The sequence below is a fragment of the Fistularia commersonii genome, chromosome 10 (genome assembly GCF_037954325.1).
Source record: "Fistularia commersonii isolate RoL2024-O1a breed Wild chromosome 10, RoL_Fcom_v1.0, whole genome shotgun sequence".
Taxonomy (NCBI): Eukaryota; Metazoa; Chordata; class Actinopteri; order Syngnathiformes; family Fistulariidae; genus Fistularia; species Fistularia commersonii.
Genome location: NC_141293.1, coordinates 2,830,594 through 2,847,568, shown reverse-complemented (window position 1 = coordinate 2,847,568; position 16,975 = coordinate 2,830,594). Strand labels below are relative to the sequence as shown.

The window sequence follows — 16,975 nt, the reverse complement described above, 5'->3', positions numbered from 1 at the left end:
AAAGGAAGAGGCGCCCCTTCCCCCACCCTTTTTTCCTTTATGGTCTTCCCTCCCCTCTTTCTTTTTCCATTCACCCCCTTCGTGTTTTTCCTAATTCACCCTGAACTCACCGCCTCCTCCTGCGCTCCCCTCTCCCACTTTTCTTCTCCTCTGTCCGACACCCCCCACCCACCCCATCCCTTTTCTCAACCTGTTCCCGATGTTTCTTTTACAAATATGTATATAATAATATATTAATGTAGTAGAAAAAAAATCTGAACCCCTTAAAAGTCTCACTTCTTTTTAACAGTGTGACACCATTTATTTCTGGTATATGTTACGTTCATTCAGTCAGCACGCCTTTGCAAACTGCCACAGGGCCACATATGGAGACAAGCAACCATTCCCACGCCACATATTTGAATACAACTGTTCACCCTTTCATTCACTTGTCATATAAAGACATACAACCATTCATTCAAACACACACACGATCAGGATAGAAAAAAAAAACATTTACCCTGTCATTCACACACCATGCAGATACAAGCAACCATACACTCACCACGTCATCCCTTATAGAAAAACACAAAATGATGTATCATTGTTGCACAGAAAGGCGTTTTGCCGGTGAAAGTGAGGACTCGTTTACATCGAGTTCATCGCTATCGCACATTCACCCCTGGCAGGAGGGTTGCGGGTCAATCACCCAACACCAGGAGGCAGCAGGGAGTGGGTGCTCCAAGTTTTGACATTCGAAAAGGAACCGAACGGAGATTTGTTTTCTCCTCACGCCCGTGTGCAATCACTGTATTTTTTCCTCCTGCCAGTGAACGCCCCGCACACGCAGGAAAGGAAAGAGCTCCACTCTTAGTCGTTTATCGGATACTTTTGTTTTCACACGTCTGTTTTATGTTGTTTCTTTTAATGCGGACGTCCAAGCGGAGATCCAAAGGTTCCCCCACCCACAACATTGCGCAACCCGAAGGCTTTGCGGCGAGCTTGTCACACCCAGCAGCCGTGAAATCCCAACCTCTGCGAGCTTCTCGCTGGCTTATTTGGCCAAAAGTTCGGACGTTTGCGACACGGAGTCCGGAAAGGGCTCGAAAACATGCCACAAGGGGACACACTCCGGGAGGTCGGAGAACACCCATCTTTGTAATCACGCAAACACTTACAATCATCTACATAAATTCAAATGTTCATCAAAGGTCAAACCTTGGCCTTTTTAGTTTCAGCCTCAGATTTCTCACAGGGTCACTATTTACAAACTACATCTAGATTATTTCAGCAGTTTGTTCCCACCATGCAGTGTTTTCCTCGGGTATTTCACTCCATGGTTTCCACTTCTCTTGACGTGGTCCAAACTGGACTGCTCTGCCCACAGCTCCACCTTCCCTCCTTTTTCTTGACGCTTCACACTGATCGGGACGTCCTTCGCCATTCCTGTTCATCCAAACGGTCTACGCTGCCAATACCGCTCTGGTGATTGTTTGTCCACAAGGTTTCATGTTTCTGGTTTTGTTAGAGCTCATCCATTGATGATTGAGTTTTGTCACCATAAATACTGAAAGCCCAGCAATAATATCAAACACCTTTGATAATGTGGTAAGACCAAGACTAGTAAACAACAGATTACCACCCTACTTGCTGACGGGAGTGAGCCGCGACTACCGGTAAGACGCCTTAAATTTTCTTTTGACTTTCATTTTTTTAGTCTACAACTGTGAACATCTTGCAGTACAAGCCCCCCATTAATCATCAGCTGCTTTCAGACTGAAAAGCAGCTCCAGTGTCGTCCCAGGAAGTTACCACCTCCAGTGGACCTTTCTAGTCTTGCATTCCAAGAGGCAGTGAGGGACCGTGCAAGGACCGCAAGGTCACACTTCTGCGCTATCAGATGAGTAGAAGGATTTTTCTTCGTCCTCTGCACTGCTTCGCAGTGTGAAGGACCCTGGGAACCGTTAGCTAACGCCACATAAGGTGTTCCTCCGCAAGCCCTGGAAAACCCTCCGTAGCATAGCAGGCCAGAAGAGCTTGGACATCTTCATCGCTCCATTTGTCGTCAGTTTGACGAAAACTGTGGAGAAGTGACCGCCATAGTTTTTAAAAATGGCACTCCACCCTCCACATCTGGTAATGGGCGTGGCTTATGAGTTTCAATCACCGAGCAAGTATGAGTTCCTAAAGAACCAGTTAAAAAAAAGCACCGCCTCGGAGTAGGAGCTCAGATGGTTCTGGAACCTGAGGTCCTCGTCACTGAGAGACGGTCTAGTTCCTGGAAATGTTCTTGTAACAGCGAGAAGTTCCTCCAGAGGTTCACATTAAGCACTATTTATCTATTTCCTCAGAAGTAACACGGAGGGCAGGAAATAAACCCTGGCTGATTGATTTATCTGAAACCTCAAACCTTTTTTACAGCTTTGTGAAAATGTAACCTCCTCGTACAGGAAGAATCCACATCGTTACATTTTCCAGACAGAGAGGCCCATTTTCTTAATTCACAGGAAAAAAAAAAAAAACAACACGCACTTAAGAAGCCGCTGAGCAAAGCCAAACTCGTGGAATGTTGAAGTGTATAATGGGGCCGTGTGAGCCCGGGGCCCGTCAGCGGTGACTCACTACCATCGCGGAGGATTCCCACGGCACTGGCGGAGCGTGGGTCTGCTCTCTGGCCAAGGTGTGGAACCTGTGGAGACACAAAATCGAGATATTGACAGTGAAAGGAATGTCGCACCTCTGTTAAACTGCTCACGGCAGGTAACCCACCTGCGGTGACATTTAACAGCCAGTAGATGGGGGCGTTGGGCGAGAGCGTGACCTGCGCTTCTGCAAAGGCCCATACTAGAATGTACTGCTAAAAAAAAGCACAATTATTTATTTTCTTCTTAAATTATTAAAATCTAAATTTATACCCAGGGGCGCCACCATTGCTCTACTAGCGCAATGCACGTTAGGTTGATAATGCGTGGAGGTTGTCTGTGTTAGCTTTGGCTTTCCGCTGGCATTAACTTTGACTCGATACTGTCCAGTATATACGCTAATACTGCCACATTGTGCTGCTTTTGGGTGCTATTTCCAGTCTGAGGGGAACAAAGGGACTGATGCTAGGCTACACAGCTTTCCAAGGTACAAGAAGAGACATTGGTCATGGATACATACCTGCCGAAGGTTTCTCATCAGTCTCCTCGCTGCTTCTCTCCAGATGCGTTTGACGAATTGAGTCGAGCTAAGCTGCTGAAAGAGCTCACAGGAGCTGCTAGTTTTTAAAAGGACACCGTGCTTGTCGTTTTCTTTCACAAGCAGACAAAAGGTCCTCAAGAAAGGAGTGAAGCCCACTGGCAGGAGGTGCTGGATGCTCTCCCGCAAGGAACAAGCAATATTCCAATGATATGTCCTTTGTGATCTTAAGTAATACTGCAAATATCAAAAATTTAGATTTTATTATAAGACTGTGGATCTTCAATTATTCATTCATTATCTTATCCAAGGAGACTGGGGACTATCCCAGCTGTCATTGGGGAAGAAGCGGGGTTCGCCTTGGGCCAATCACAGGGCCACATAAACAGACATACGACCATTCACTCATCATACAGAGAAACAACCATTCATCCTTTCGTTCACATTTCTCAGCAATTTATGGTCTGCTGGGAACCTCCTGCATGTGTTTGGACTGCTGGAGGAACCAGGAGAACCTGGAGAAACCCCACGCAGACAAAGGGAGAACATGGAGTCTCCACACAGGACGGCCTCCAGTGGGAATCCAACCAGGAACCTTCTTGCTGTGAAGTAGCAGCGCTAACTCCTGCGCTGCCGAGCCATGATTGATATATCATTTAAATGTGGTTCACTGATGTACAGCCAGTTTAAACAGCCGGGCTAGATTATTACTGACAGCAATGGGTGGAAACAATGAAATAAATAAGCAATAAAAAGATTAAAAAATAATAAAAAACAGCAACACTGTGAACATTTCTTTATCCCTGGTCTCAACATGAGAAGGGAATAAAAGTGTCAAATAAACACAGACGTGTAGAAAACAAATTGAGACATCATGAAATGGAAGTTTAAGGTAGTTTCAAATGCAAATAGAAGTAAACACCTAGTGAAGTGTATTGTGTTTTCATTTCCACATCAGTACAAGATGCAGCTGTAAACCTTCTCCGAGTGAACACACCTGATTCTGATTCCGCAAACGAACACATGGAAAGGAAAATATATCTACAATAAAAAACAAAAAAAAAAAACCATTTCAACACCCCAATTTCTTTTTTACCTATTTTTCTTTCTCTTAGTTGCTGGTTGGGTCCAAATGTTTCAAGGACTGTCCCATTTTCCTGCTTAATCTTTTTTTTCCAGCCCAAAAAAAAGTACGTGATTTCAACCAGGTCCGGGGCGCTGCTGCCATCTAGCGGTGGGGAGCTGCTACTACAGCTGGAGAGAGTAGTTTGGTTTGACTGTGAAAACAAAACAGCACAGAACAAACACAGTGTGTTTGTGTGTGTGTGTGTGTGTGTGTGTGTGTAGGGGGGGGGCACAAACCATCACTGTAATTTCTGGGACAAACTTTCATTCCCAGGAACATGTGGTTTGCAACCTTGAGCCCGAGGGCGGTAGATGTTGAGAAGAACTGAAACCAGGAACAACGTTGTGTGAAAATGAAGAGGGGCAGCAAAAAGCTGAGGGGGGAGAAAAAAAACTGGAATCCAGTGAGATACCTCAGGCCAGGAGGGAAAAGACACCTGGAAATTAGCCTGCAGAAGAAATCTTGAATATGTCTTCTTCATGGAATTCATTCAATTCATTCTACCCTGAAAATGAAATGTAAAAAATCATGATGGAGCATCCATACACCAGTTTGTGTGTGGACGAAATTTAATTTAATTTGTTTTTTTATTTTACGTCGTTGATGATGTAAAGCTGCCAATTGATGTAGTTTGCACTTTGTTTTCTCTGCGAGCCTCACCATGACAACATCGAAGCATACAAATTATTTTCAAATCAAATTGAAATGCATTCCCAGAATACGTTTTCATTTTCAGAACTGGGCAGCATATTTTGACTAAATAACCGAAATGAGTAATAAGTAATCCAATCAACATTTTCGTCTTCCAGAACACACAATCTGTGACATAATCCAAATTAAAAAGCAAAAGATGTTTGACATGTACTTTCAAAACATACCCCACCTATTCATTATCAAATTAAATGCAATGGAATTGTATCTTGTTTTATGGCTTAAATGTGATGGGATATAGCAGCTGCCTGAGGATAAGAACAGAGTGAGGTAAGCTCCTTATTATTAGTACTATTAGTTGTATTTTAATACAACATTCATCACATTGTGCCAAACTAGAGGTAATCAGAACTCTACACCACAAGGCCAAGGACATCCCATGAACCACCCAAGGCGGCAAGACAGAGGTCCAACATATGAGGAAAGCCCTAAGATCCTGTGGCTACCCTAATTGCACCGTGGACAAACCAGATGCAAGAAGACAATAGCGAGCAGAAGACCATTGTCATACCTTATATTGCTGATGTTTGGGAAAAACGCCAAAGGGTTTTCAGCAAACGCTGCAATATTTCAAACTCCGTAACATCCTGAGGCCAAGACAAAGCACCCAGGCGTAAGATTGAAAATGCAATGTATGCTGTCACCTGCAATGAGGAGTGTGATGACGTCTTCATTGGGGAGACTAAACAGCCGCTACACAAACGGATGGCCGAACACAGGACAGGACTCAACCTACAGCTGAAGGATAAGGGCCATTTCATGAGGACAGTAATGTCCGTATTCTGGCCAGAGAAGACAGGTGGTACAAGAGGAGTCAAAGAAGCCATCTTTGTCAAAACAGAAAAAATGTCTCTGAGCAAAGGGCCCTAAGGCACACCCACATACTACGCCGTGCTGGGGTCAATACCAGGACGGATAAACCGACACGTACCAGGCCCATCTGCACCCTCCAAACAACCCGCAAAGATCACGTGAGAGCAGGATGTTTTTCCTGAAGAGACTATGGTCGTTTGTTGCTGTAGCTCCTCAAGACCTTCTACCAGTCTATGGTAGCCAGCATGCTCTTCTTGGCTCGTGTGCTAGTGGGGCGGTGCCAGGACTGCTGAGGTCAACGGGCTCAACAACCTCATAAGGAAAGCCTGCTCAGCGGTGGGACTCAACCTGGACCATCTCCAATCGGTGGGGGTGGGGAGGGTGAAGGACAAAGTAGGAGCTATCCCAGACAATCCTTCTCACCCACTGCACCCCAAGCTGTGGCTGATGGGCAGCTCCTTCAGCCGATATTTCGTTCCACCCCCGTGCAGAACCCAACATTTCATACGCGCTCTGGGGTATACCCATCCTGTGATCATGGGATGATGTCCAATACCTTGCAGACTCCCGACTCTGCAAAAGCTGAAGACAACAGTGGAAAGTTCAACTTGATGTGTTTGTTAAACTGCTGTAATACGATATCTGTCCGAGGAGAAAACAAACAAAGTTTTACAGCCAATTGAGATATGTGTGCTTTAATAATGGCCAAATCCAAAAAGCTCTATTTGCATAACAGGACATTTGTTAAGGATGTGGATCAGGTTTTGGAACACTGACTTCCAAAAACCTGCTGGGACTGACTTTATAGATGAAAAAGCCAACCATGGAATGTGATTTTCCACTCCCCGAATCTTGCCCTTTGTAATATTTTTCTCATTGAGATGAGACATCAAACTCTTGCAGAAGAAAACATGTGCGTGTGTAACCCTTTCTTTTTTCCGTTGACATTGAAGGTGGAGTTTGATTTCCATGGTGCACCTCATGGGGAGTAAGGGCTGAACACTTTCAAAACTGCTGGAAGACATATGAGAAAAAAAAAGTAGTATAAGCCAAATTTTTATCAATTAAACTATATATGTATATATATATATATATAAAACTGTATATAAATATGTTAAAAGACATACACTGAAAAAAGAGCCATACTGTTTTGGGAAAAACATAAGTGTGAGAGCAAAATATTCCTTTCAATTATTCTAATTTTAAGTTTTTTTAGCATAATGATTAATTAATGCACAATATCAAGAAGCAAAATAGCATTTTAATGCTAGTATTCCCAATGCTATTAATGATGCTAACATGGTACGCTAGCATTGGGATACATTTCAATTAGTCGGCTAGGACTCAGCTAGCTTGCTGAGTTAACAGCCCTACCTAGCTGAGTAAGCTAACTAACTTGACGAATAACACATTTGCTGAATAAACTCAGCGTTAAACCTCTCCTCAACACAAATGCCGGCTTACCTTCGCCATTAGACCGTTCTTTTCCTCCATTTTCATCTTCTCGGGTATTTTAGCTTAATTCGTTTCGTTTCGATGCCAGGACGATGTCCGCCATTAGCATACTCACAAACGGATGAGTCATTTCCCGAGGTACCTGTCGATAGACCTCACTCAATGCGTGACGGCGCAGTCCTGCGATAGAGACTTATTTAACAAAGTCTCCGTCTACTATCATATACAATAAATATATCCCGTACTTTTATTTTAAAGATTAAACCATAAAAAGACTTTTTGACACCCCCGCGGATAAGTTTGTGTCAACAAGCGATTCCCTTTAGGTGAAACGCTCAGTTATCCATGTAGAAAAAATAAAAACTTAAAAGCTTCTGGGCTTTATTCGGTATTGACACATCTGAAAAAAACAAGAGTGGTAATTTTACAAATCAAATTAATGTAGGGGGATTGTGATTAAGGTTTCTGTAAAAAAAAAAAAAAAAAAAAATCCGAGCTGTTTCATTAGTAATTGTGGTAATTTTCCCTGTGGTAATTTTGATTCACCATAATCATGGAGTATTTCCGGTTTCACTTCCGTGTCAAAATAAAAGCACGGTGGATTTAAACGTTGAGTTCTATCGCTTTATTTGCTTAAAAACCTGACAACCGAAACTCAAGATACCTTAACGTGACTAAACCGCTGTTTGTTTTTTCATGTTCACATTCTTGGTGCGGCTAAAATGCGACTTCCTGTGTTCAAAATGAGAGTGTATGAGGAAAATGACGAGATAATAAAGCAGACCGGAAATGTCTTTTTCTTTACAGGGACCAGCTTAACAAATCTGTCAAAACGACGTAAATTTCCCAATAAACTTGATTATATTACTCACAATTTAAAAATAGTTCTGGTTTAAAGTTTTTTAACATTACATAAGAAGTGTATATATCTTACTTTCCTGGGAACTGCACTTATCTTCTATTTTGACGCGGAAGAGAAACCGGAAGTGGCATTTCCCCTCCTTTTAACGTCGGAATAACTCATTAGAAGCTACAGAAATGAAATAAAAGAAAATTAAAACAAATAAATTAATAAAATTCAAAAAAAGTGTGCTACGGTTGTGTTTTGGGAGGATGGTATTTTATTATTTTATTTTATAACAAATTTGCATTAAAAAGGTCAAAGTAAGTTTGTCTGTCTTTCTGTCCAGGTTATGGAAATGGCAAACCTGGAAAAAAATTACATTTATCAGTCTTTTTTTTTGACAAAATAAATTATGAAACAAAATTAATCTTTCATTGTCATGATGGCAACAAGCGTCACACGGAGAGGAAAAATGTTACATTTCTCTGGAGCCTTCTTCCCACAGTTTATCCTTTCACACAGCTTCCAGAGAGTATCTCTGTAGCACTGATATTCAAAATGTTATTACGTTGATAGTTTTGATTTGAAATACTCATTCTGTGTTATTGGATATTGGGAGCCTGCAGTACTAAAACTGGAATAGACTAGCAATAAAAAAAAATACAAACAAAAGAAGAAGACGACGAAAAATGGAATATAAAACACCATATACAAAAATGTGAATACGTCATGTCGTGTGAAAAGGATTAAACATGTGTGTGTGTGTGTGTGTGTGTGTGTGTGTGTGTGTGCATATAAATATCAAAAAGATCTAGATGCATTAATCTAAAAAAAAAAAAGCAACAAATGAAAGTGAGGGTCAAATTAAAATAATCCTCAAATTGCAGTGAAATGTAACAGAACCAGGAAGTTGATAAATGCGGGTGGAAAAAAACGCTTCGGTGCCACCGTTTCTTCGGTTTCAGACAAACGTTTCGCCATCTCACGGTTCCTCCGGCAACCGTCTTCCCCCACGCCGAGCGGAGTCCTTCACGGCTCCTTGGTCCCGCTCCCTCCTCCCCACTCCGTGTCGCCGGCGGCGACGGGCCGCTCCGAGGACGCCGCCTCCCTCCTCTCCCTTTCCTGCCGGAGGGTCAGGGCCGTCAGCTTGCAGTGCTGCGGCTTCGGCGGCACCACCGGTACCGCCTTGGCCTGGTACACCTTCACCGCCGGCGTTTTGGAGATGACCAGCAACCTCCCGACTCCTCCGCCTGCTCGCTCCTCCTCCTCCTCTTCCCTCCAGTTGTCTTTGACCCGGTCGCCCTCGGGCTCGACCTCCGGGCGGTTCCAGCTCGCCGGCGACGGCGGCCGCTCATCTCCAGCGCCTCCTTCTTCCGCGTGGTCCTCCTGGGTTGCTCCTCCCGTCCCGCTTCTCTCCTCCGCCTCCATCTGCTCCTCCTCTACTCCGGCACTGATATCTCCAACGCCGTTCTCCCCGGCGTTGGCGCTCTCCGCATCTTCGATCACCTCGCACACCACCTCCTCCAGTTCCTCCCAAATGTCGGCGCCAGTCGTGCCTTCGTCGCCTTCGCATCTCCTCCCCGTCCCCTCCTGCAAAGCGTCCACCTCCAGGTGGAGAGCGTTTCCCCCGCCGTCTTGGCTCCAGTTTTCCCAACTTTCATTTGTTTCCCCGTCCCCGCGTCCCTCGGGTTCCTGAACGGAGGCCACCGGAGAGAGAGGAGCGACCCAGCATGGCGGAGGCGGAGGGAATCCCAGGTCGGTTTCCTGTGCGTCCGGCGCCGCGTGGTCTTCGGCGTCCTCCGGCTCCGGCAGGGGAATCTCGGCCTCGTCCGTCTCTCCGCTGCAGCGGGTGATGAGAAAAAATAATCTTTACTGCACCGAAATAATTTTAAGTGGACTAGACAGGAAACCTAGAAGGATTCATTAAACGGAAAGAATTACAAGAAGAATCTCCATGAAAATTAGTTTACAATGAGCTAAATACAGGCATGGGAGCGTGAAATTAATGGGGAAAAAATTAACCAAATCAAGGTTGGATGTAAATAAATTAAAATAGGAATAGAAATAAAGTAAAATGAAAAATTCAAATGAAATGGTTATTTAACAAAACATGTGAAACAGAACTTGTATGTATTTTTTTAAATTTTTCAATGATTATTTGGTCAATATTTTGTGAAATATAAACTGATATGAAAACATGAATCTAAATGTAAGCACTCCTTGTGTGTGTGTGTGTGTGTGTGTGTGTCTGTCTGTGTGTGAGAGAGAGAGAGAGAGTGTGGGTGTGTGTGTATGTGTGTGCGTGTAAGAGTGTGCGTGTGCGTGTCTGTGCGTGTGTTTTTCAGTTTGTGAGAATGTGTGTGTAAGTGTGTGTGTGAGTGTGTTTGTAAGTGTGTGAGAGAGTGTGTGTGTGTGTGTGAATTACAAAAGATCAACTCGTACTTTGCTGAATCTCCATCAGCTTGATCTTCATCCTGTCCCACTTGTGTGTGTGTGTGTGTACGCGCGTGTGTGTGTTTGTAGGTGTGCGTGTGTGTGAGTGTGAGTGTGTTTGTTAGTGTGTGTGTGTTTGTGTGTGAGCGTTCGAGTGAGTGTGTGTGTGTGTGTGTGCGTGTGTTTGTAAGTGTGCGTGTGTGTGAGTATGTGTTTGTAAGTGTGCGTGTGTGTGAGAATGTGTATGTAAGTGTGTTTGTGTGTGTTAGAGTGTGTGTGTGAGTGTGTTTGTAAGTGTGTGTGTGTGTGTGTGTGAGAGTGTGTGTGTATTACAAAAGATCAACGCAAACCTCGCTGAATCTCCATCAGCTTGATCTTCATCCTGTCCCACCTGTGTGTGTGTGTGTGTGTGTGTGTGTATGTGTTTGTGTGTATGTGTGTATTACAAACAATCAACTCTAACCTTGCTGAACCTCCTTCAGCTTGATCTTCATCCTGTCCCACCTGTGCGTGTGTGTGTGTGAGAGTGTGTGTGTGTGTGTATGTGTGTATTACAAACAATCAACTCCAACCTTGCTGAACCTCCTTCAGCTTGATCTCCATCCTGTCCCAGCTCTCCTCTCTCCTCCTCCTGCTCCTCATCCGTGGAGGTTCCTGCTCCGTCAGCAGCCGAGTCGCGTTCGTCTCCGTCCGTCCTCGGCTTCTTCAGATCCTTGAACAAGAAATCCGGCGGGAGGCTCTTGATGAACATGTCGTCTTCGTCTTCGCTGCTGTACATTTCCTGTTCATCCTGGTCCTCCTCGTCGGTGGTGGACTCGTGCGGCTCCAGGACGGGCGAGGTCATGTGAGGCAAGCTGAGGGACTTGGAGTGGCGGTGCGCGCTCGCCGCCCGGTGCACGCGGACCTCCCGACCCGGTGGCGTCCGACTCTCCGCCGCCTCCATGTGCTCGTACTCGTCCGAGTGGAAGGGCGGTTCCACGGAGAACTCGCGCACCTGAGGAGATCAAGCAGGAAAAGTAGATCCCGGTCCAAAACGTGCAAACATCTGATCTGGAATGGGTCGGTGGGATACCTGGTGGTGACGGCTGGAGTCCAGGTGGTCCATGGCGCTGCAGTCCAGCTGGTCCAGAAACTCGAAATTGTCCTCCACGAACCCGGACATCCGCTGGTCGCCCGCGTCTATGGCGGTGGAGTTGAGGACCTCGTAGGGTTCCCCGCCCTCGGCTAGAACGTCAACACCTGATTAGAATACATTTCAAACTGCGATGTTACAAGATGGACGCCATGGTTACCCGTGAAATGGTTGCCCTCCTCGCGGTCATCTGCCGCCGCGTCGTCTTCCTCGTTCCGCTCGGCCACGTTGAAGGTGAGGCTCTGCGCTCGGCTCCCCGCCGCCTCTTCCTCTTCCTTCTCCTCCACCTCTTGTGAAGGTTCTCCGCCCTCGTCTGGCACTTCCTGCCGTTTGGGTTTACCCTCCTCCACCTTCTTCTCCGCTCCGTCGCTCCTCACCCCGTCCTCCTTTTCTTTCCTCTCCCTGCTGCGGTGGACCACCCGGTCCCCGCCGCCTCCTTGCAGCACCTTGAGCGCCAGGTTGGAGGTGATGTGCAGGGGCACCGTCACGATAGTGGGGACCGTGATGTGCACAGCGGCTCTCCGGCATGCTTTTGCCGCGAGGGACGGAGATCTGGACGGAGGGGGGTCGCCGTCGACCGTCCCGAGACCCTCGGGATCCAGGGCGGTGTACGTACCCTGGGTGCCCCCGCTCACAAGCCCGGTCCCCCTGCGGTAGGTCACGGCGTACTCGCTGCCCCCCATCGGGCTGGAGGGTAACTCCCCCTTAGATGGGACAAACCCGGACATGTTGGTGGACAGGGGGTTCTGGGCGGGACGCCGGGAACCTACGGGGGAGAAGATAAACAAAAAACAGCAGCAGTGGTTACGTCGTCAGCGTCGGCCCCCGTTTGTCTGAGCAGATGGGGTTCCCAAGGGCGCCACTGCATGTTTGAGACATGTATGCTCCCCAGACCCTGTCTTGCACCCACCCCACCAAACTCACCTACAGCTTCAGATACCGGGTTGTCAGGATGCCCAACTCTCTCCCCACTCATCCCATACTTCCACCCCCCCCGGGGAGCCCCAAAAGTCTGGACTCTAACAATATACCGCACTATTTTCACCCTGCACTATCACTATTATTGAATGGTTCCAGGAAAATCCATCATGCTGCTATTGTATAATATACAGTACACTGACTTCATTTTCTCCCCTGTACACCTAACTGTACAGGGAAGTAAATTCAAATTCTTCTTCTTCTTTTGGCTTTTCCCTTCAGGAGTCGCCACAGCCAGTCAACCTTCTCCATCCAACCCTATTCTCTGTATCCTCCTCTCTTCTTCATTCTTACATGTGGAGAAATGGACAATACAGATGACTTTGACTTGGAACTTTTTGTCTGAGCTTATCTTCATTCTTCTTTACCTTCTCCAAGTGAAGAAATTCAAGCCCAGTTGCCTCGACAAGAAGATTTGGACAAGAATTACAGATGACCTCCACAGACTCTTATCTTCATTCATTCATTGTCTGTAGCCCCTCTGGCCAATCACTGGGGTTCTTCCTGGAACGCCAGCCAATCACAGGGCCACATAGAGAGCCATTCACCCCTTCATTCCCGTGTCAGTGAGACTTACTGCAGTTCACCCTCTCATTCCCGCATCTGGCCATCACATCACCTTATCTTATCTTATCCTAGCTTATCTTATCCTAGCTTAGCTTAGCTTATCCTGTCAGGGTAAGAAGAGAGCGGCACCTTCACTTGGATACGACGTGTTGCTAATGGAATCCATGCTTCTCGCCGGTCTCAAGGACGTGTGCTCTTTCCCTGGAACGACAACGTGACATTCGAATCGGATAATTCAAGGGAGATTCGAGACGTTCGAAAGCCGAGCCGGTTGATTCTACCACGGGCCGAACGCGTACCTTTGCTGGAGTTTTTGTGCCGTCGTCTCGGGTCGTGGAATTTCCCGCCGATGTTGAAGATGGACATCCATTTTCTTCCTTTGAGGGAACCCTTCCTCCTGAGGGGAACGGGGGGGGTGGAGAGGAGGCGATTGGACGATCGTGCCGTCCGATTCGATCGAGTCGGTTGCGAACGAATCCGCTTTGACACTCACTTGTCGGTCCCCTCTATGATGGCGTGGTACGGACGGATAGGGAGGGGCCCGTCGCCCGGGCTGATGTTTCCGAAATTGGCCGGAACCTGAGAGGACTTGAAGACCCCGTCGTCCTTGCTGGACACCAGCGACGGGGACGGGAGGGATTTCCTCTTCTCCAGCAGCACACCTGAACAGAGCGGCGGGGGTCTGAGACAGCCGCCTGGGTAGAAAAGTGTGTGTCGCTGCGCATGTGTGTGTGTGTGTGTGTGTGTGTGTATACCTTGGTCGGGAAAGAGCTGGGGAACGTGCGTGAGGATGAATTCCACCACGATGGACTGGACCCTGACCTCCATGAAGGCCGCCGTGCCGTTAAAGCCAGACACCTCGATGTCCTTCGACCTGAACATGCAGATCATCGGACTGAGCGCTCGAAGGTGTGAAGGAGTGTGTGAACGCCGGTGTGTTTGAGTGACCCCGCGACCTCCTGACCTCTTAACAGCTACCACACGACCGGTTGAATCCAATGTGTATGAATAGAAAGAAAAACATCTCCTTCCAGGATGTGCAAGTTAAGCTATTATGACTCAATTAGCGCCTTGGTGTTTTACAACAGGAAGTGGCGCTTTCCTTCCTGTCTAGGAGGCGGAGGCCGAACCTGAGCAGGTTGGGGGCCCAGACGATGGCCAGGTTCCTGGCGTGCATGTTGGTCTCCGAGGAGTGGGACGCCATCCGGACCAGGTGGCACATCAGGAACTCCAGAGTCCTGAAGGCGACGCGGCAAACAAGAATCGTCGGGATTTCAGGGTTTGGACGCCGGCGCTACCGTACGAGTCTGCGGCCTCCGAACCTGTGATGCGGAGCGGGCAGCTCCTTCAGGACTTCACGGATCTTCATCAGCCGCTCCTCCTCCAGCTGGATGGCCACGGCCTCCTGCAGGAGAACGACCACCAGTCACCGCTAACGCATATATAATACACTCCATTAATACGAGCGGTGCTATGTTTTCATACGACTCCTGAATTTAGTTTTTTAGTTTAAAAAGTTTATTAGGATAGTGTACAATTACATTAAGCACAGAAGCAGAGATGTTTGTACCAGATAGTAGCTCATAGCTAATTTCCATCTGTAATCCTGGGAAGACAATGCAAATATAAAACTGTACAAATAGACAATATATGTTAAATATAAAAATAGGCAGTAGAATATATATAAAAGATATATAAAATATACAAATAGACAGTAAAAAATATATAAAATATACAAATAGGCAATAAAATAACTATACAGTATATTAACAGGCAATAAAATAAGTAAAACCCAAGTTGAAAGTGTTATTGTTGTGATATTATTAGTTTGGTCATCGGGGGCCGTCAGATGTTACCCAGAAGTGTAACATCTGATGGTGAAATACCCGTCTGAATGAGTGAATGAGCTCTAAATGTGTCTCGATATTAAATATTCATCCATTCATTCCTTATATATACAGCGATCCCTCGCTATGACGCGGTTTACTTTTCACGGTTTCGCTACATCACGGATTTGCATGGTGCGTTGTGTTCTGCATTCTGATTGGCTAAAAAGTCACTCCGCTTCTTCTCTACCTGTGCGTCAATAACGTCGCAGTTTGATATGTACACGTACGTAAAACAGCTTGACAAATTTACATGACGTACGTGCAAATTCTCTTGCGATTTCAGGTTTCTCTAAAACCCATAATGTTGACAAAACGCTCTGGAGCGACAAAAGGGCCCAAAAGGCAGCGGAAGATGCTATCTATTGCAGATAAAGTTAAACTTCTGGACATGCTAAGGGAAGCTAAAAGCTATGCGGCTGTAGGTCGGCATTACGGAATGAATGAATCTTTCGTTCGTTCCATAAAGAAGGAAGAAAAAAATATAAGGACGACAGCAGCGATAAGTTTGGGCGGTGGGCGGTTTCCAATCTCTGCAATTTGAAGCCTTCTGTTCACATTGATGATTAAAATTATTATTTGACAGTACAGTACGGTAAGTTATTTGTTGAAAAAAACGTTTCTAAAGTACAGTACTTTTATTTGTGAAACAAATGATTGAGCCTGTAAAATGGTTTGTTCTTTCTTTTCAATGTATAATAGAGTATTTAATTGTATGATAATTGTAAAAAAAAAAAAAAAAAAGGTTTCTACTTCACGGATTTTGCCTATCACGGGTTCTTTTTGGAACGTAACCCCCGCGAAAAAACAAGGGTTATACTGTACTTCTTATCCTGCACTCAGGGTTGTCGGGCCGACGCTAACCGGAAGAGGATCCATCCTATGGAGTCACACAACCATTCGCACATCTGGACAATTCAGGGTCTCCGGTGAAGGAACCCTGTGGGACCTTCTGGTCGTGAGGTAGCAGCGCTAACCACGGCACGGTGAAATAATAACAATCCGACGATATTCATGTCGGATCTGCAATTCCAAGCCGCGTGCCGCCTCTCAGGGATTATTAACACCACTTACTGCGAACTTGTCATAGAGCTGGTAGGTGAGCAGCGGGTTTGGCAGCTCCCTGAAGTAGGCTTTGCACAGCGAGCTGACGCAGTGGATGTCCTGAAGGTACAGGTCCTTGTTCAGGTCCGGATGCCCGTCGCCCTCAAACTCGCTCCTGAGTGGTAAGAAGCGGGTGGAAATGAGTAGGCGGGCGACGATCGCGCGACGTCGCGGCGGGCGCGGCTGACCTGAGCTTCTGGATGTTGGACGAAACCCCGGACAACCTGTAGATTCCGTCCACGACGCCGTGCTGCTCGATGAACTCGGCGCAGCATTGTAGGACCGTAGGAACTGCAGGGGGGGCAGAACTGCAAAGTGTGAACTCGGGCTCCGTTGTACTTCCATAAATTCGTAATACTAAATAAACAGTTGGAATCCAATGGTTTTCTTTTGCTTTCCTTTTCTATCTGGACTCATTAAAAGAAGAAGAATCCACGCCCCGCCTGAGGCCCGTCTCCCGGAGCCCCGAGCTTGATTTTAACGCCGGCGTCGGACTCACCCTCCTGCGAGGAGGCGTTCAGGTGCGCCAGGAGGTCACAGCCGAACACCTTATCCTTGTTCCCCGCCTTTCGCCGACTTCTCAACATGGTTTCCTGCTCACGTCGCGTTCAGGCCGGCCGCGAGGCGCCGCCGCCGCCACCGCCGCCGTCTTCGTCGTCGCGTTGCGCTCGCGTCGGGCCGCACGGTACGCCAGCTGAAGAGCAACTCCGACTCGCTTTCTCCGTCCGCAGCGTTCGGGCTCATGTGTTAAAGGCGGGGCGTTTTCT

At 46.7% G+C, this 16,975-nt stretch overlaps 1 protein-coding gene across 2 annotated transcripts; it reads right to left on the bottom strand.

Moving 5' to 3' along the window:
* Window positions 1-7,874: 7,874 nt before the first annotated feature.
* On the bottom strand, window positions 7,875-16,975 carry arhgap30 (Rho GTPase activating protein 30). Of its 2 annotated transcripts, none has more exons than XM_086153252.1 (13): window positions 16,708-16,975; window positions 16,397-16,499; window positions 16,179-16,323; window positions 14,541-14,623; window positions 14,349-14,456; window positions 13,974-14,092; window positions 13,712-13,880; window positions 13,518-13,615; window positions 13,348-13,419; window positions 11,834-12,439; window positions 11,614-11,765; window positions 11,114-11,535; window positions 7,875-9,948 (listed from the first exon to the last, which is right to left on the bottom strand). In XM_086153252.1, exons 1-13 carry the CDS (start codon window positions 16,793-16,795, stop codon window positions 9,138-9,140), a joined length of 2,976 nt encoding a protein of 991 aa, XP_086009378.1. In that variant the 5' UTR covers window positions 16,796-16,975; the 3' UTR covers window positions 7,875-9,137. The 2 variants fall into 2 exon arrangements, with proteins under 2 accessions (XP_086009378.1, XP_086009379.1); XM_086153253.1 differs by having other exon boundaries at window positions 16,433-16,499.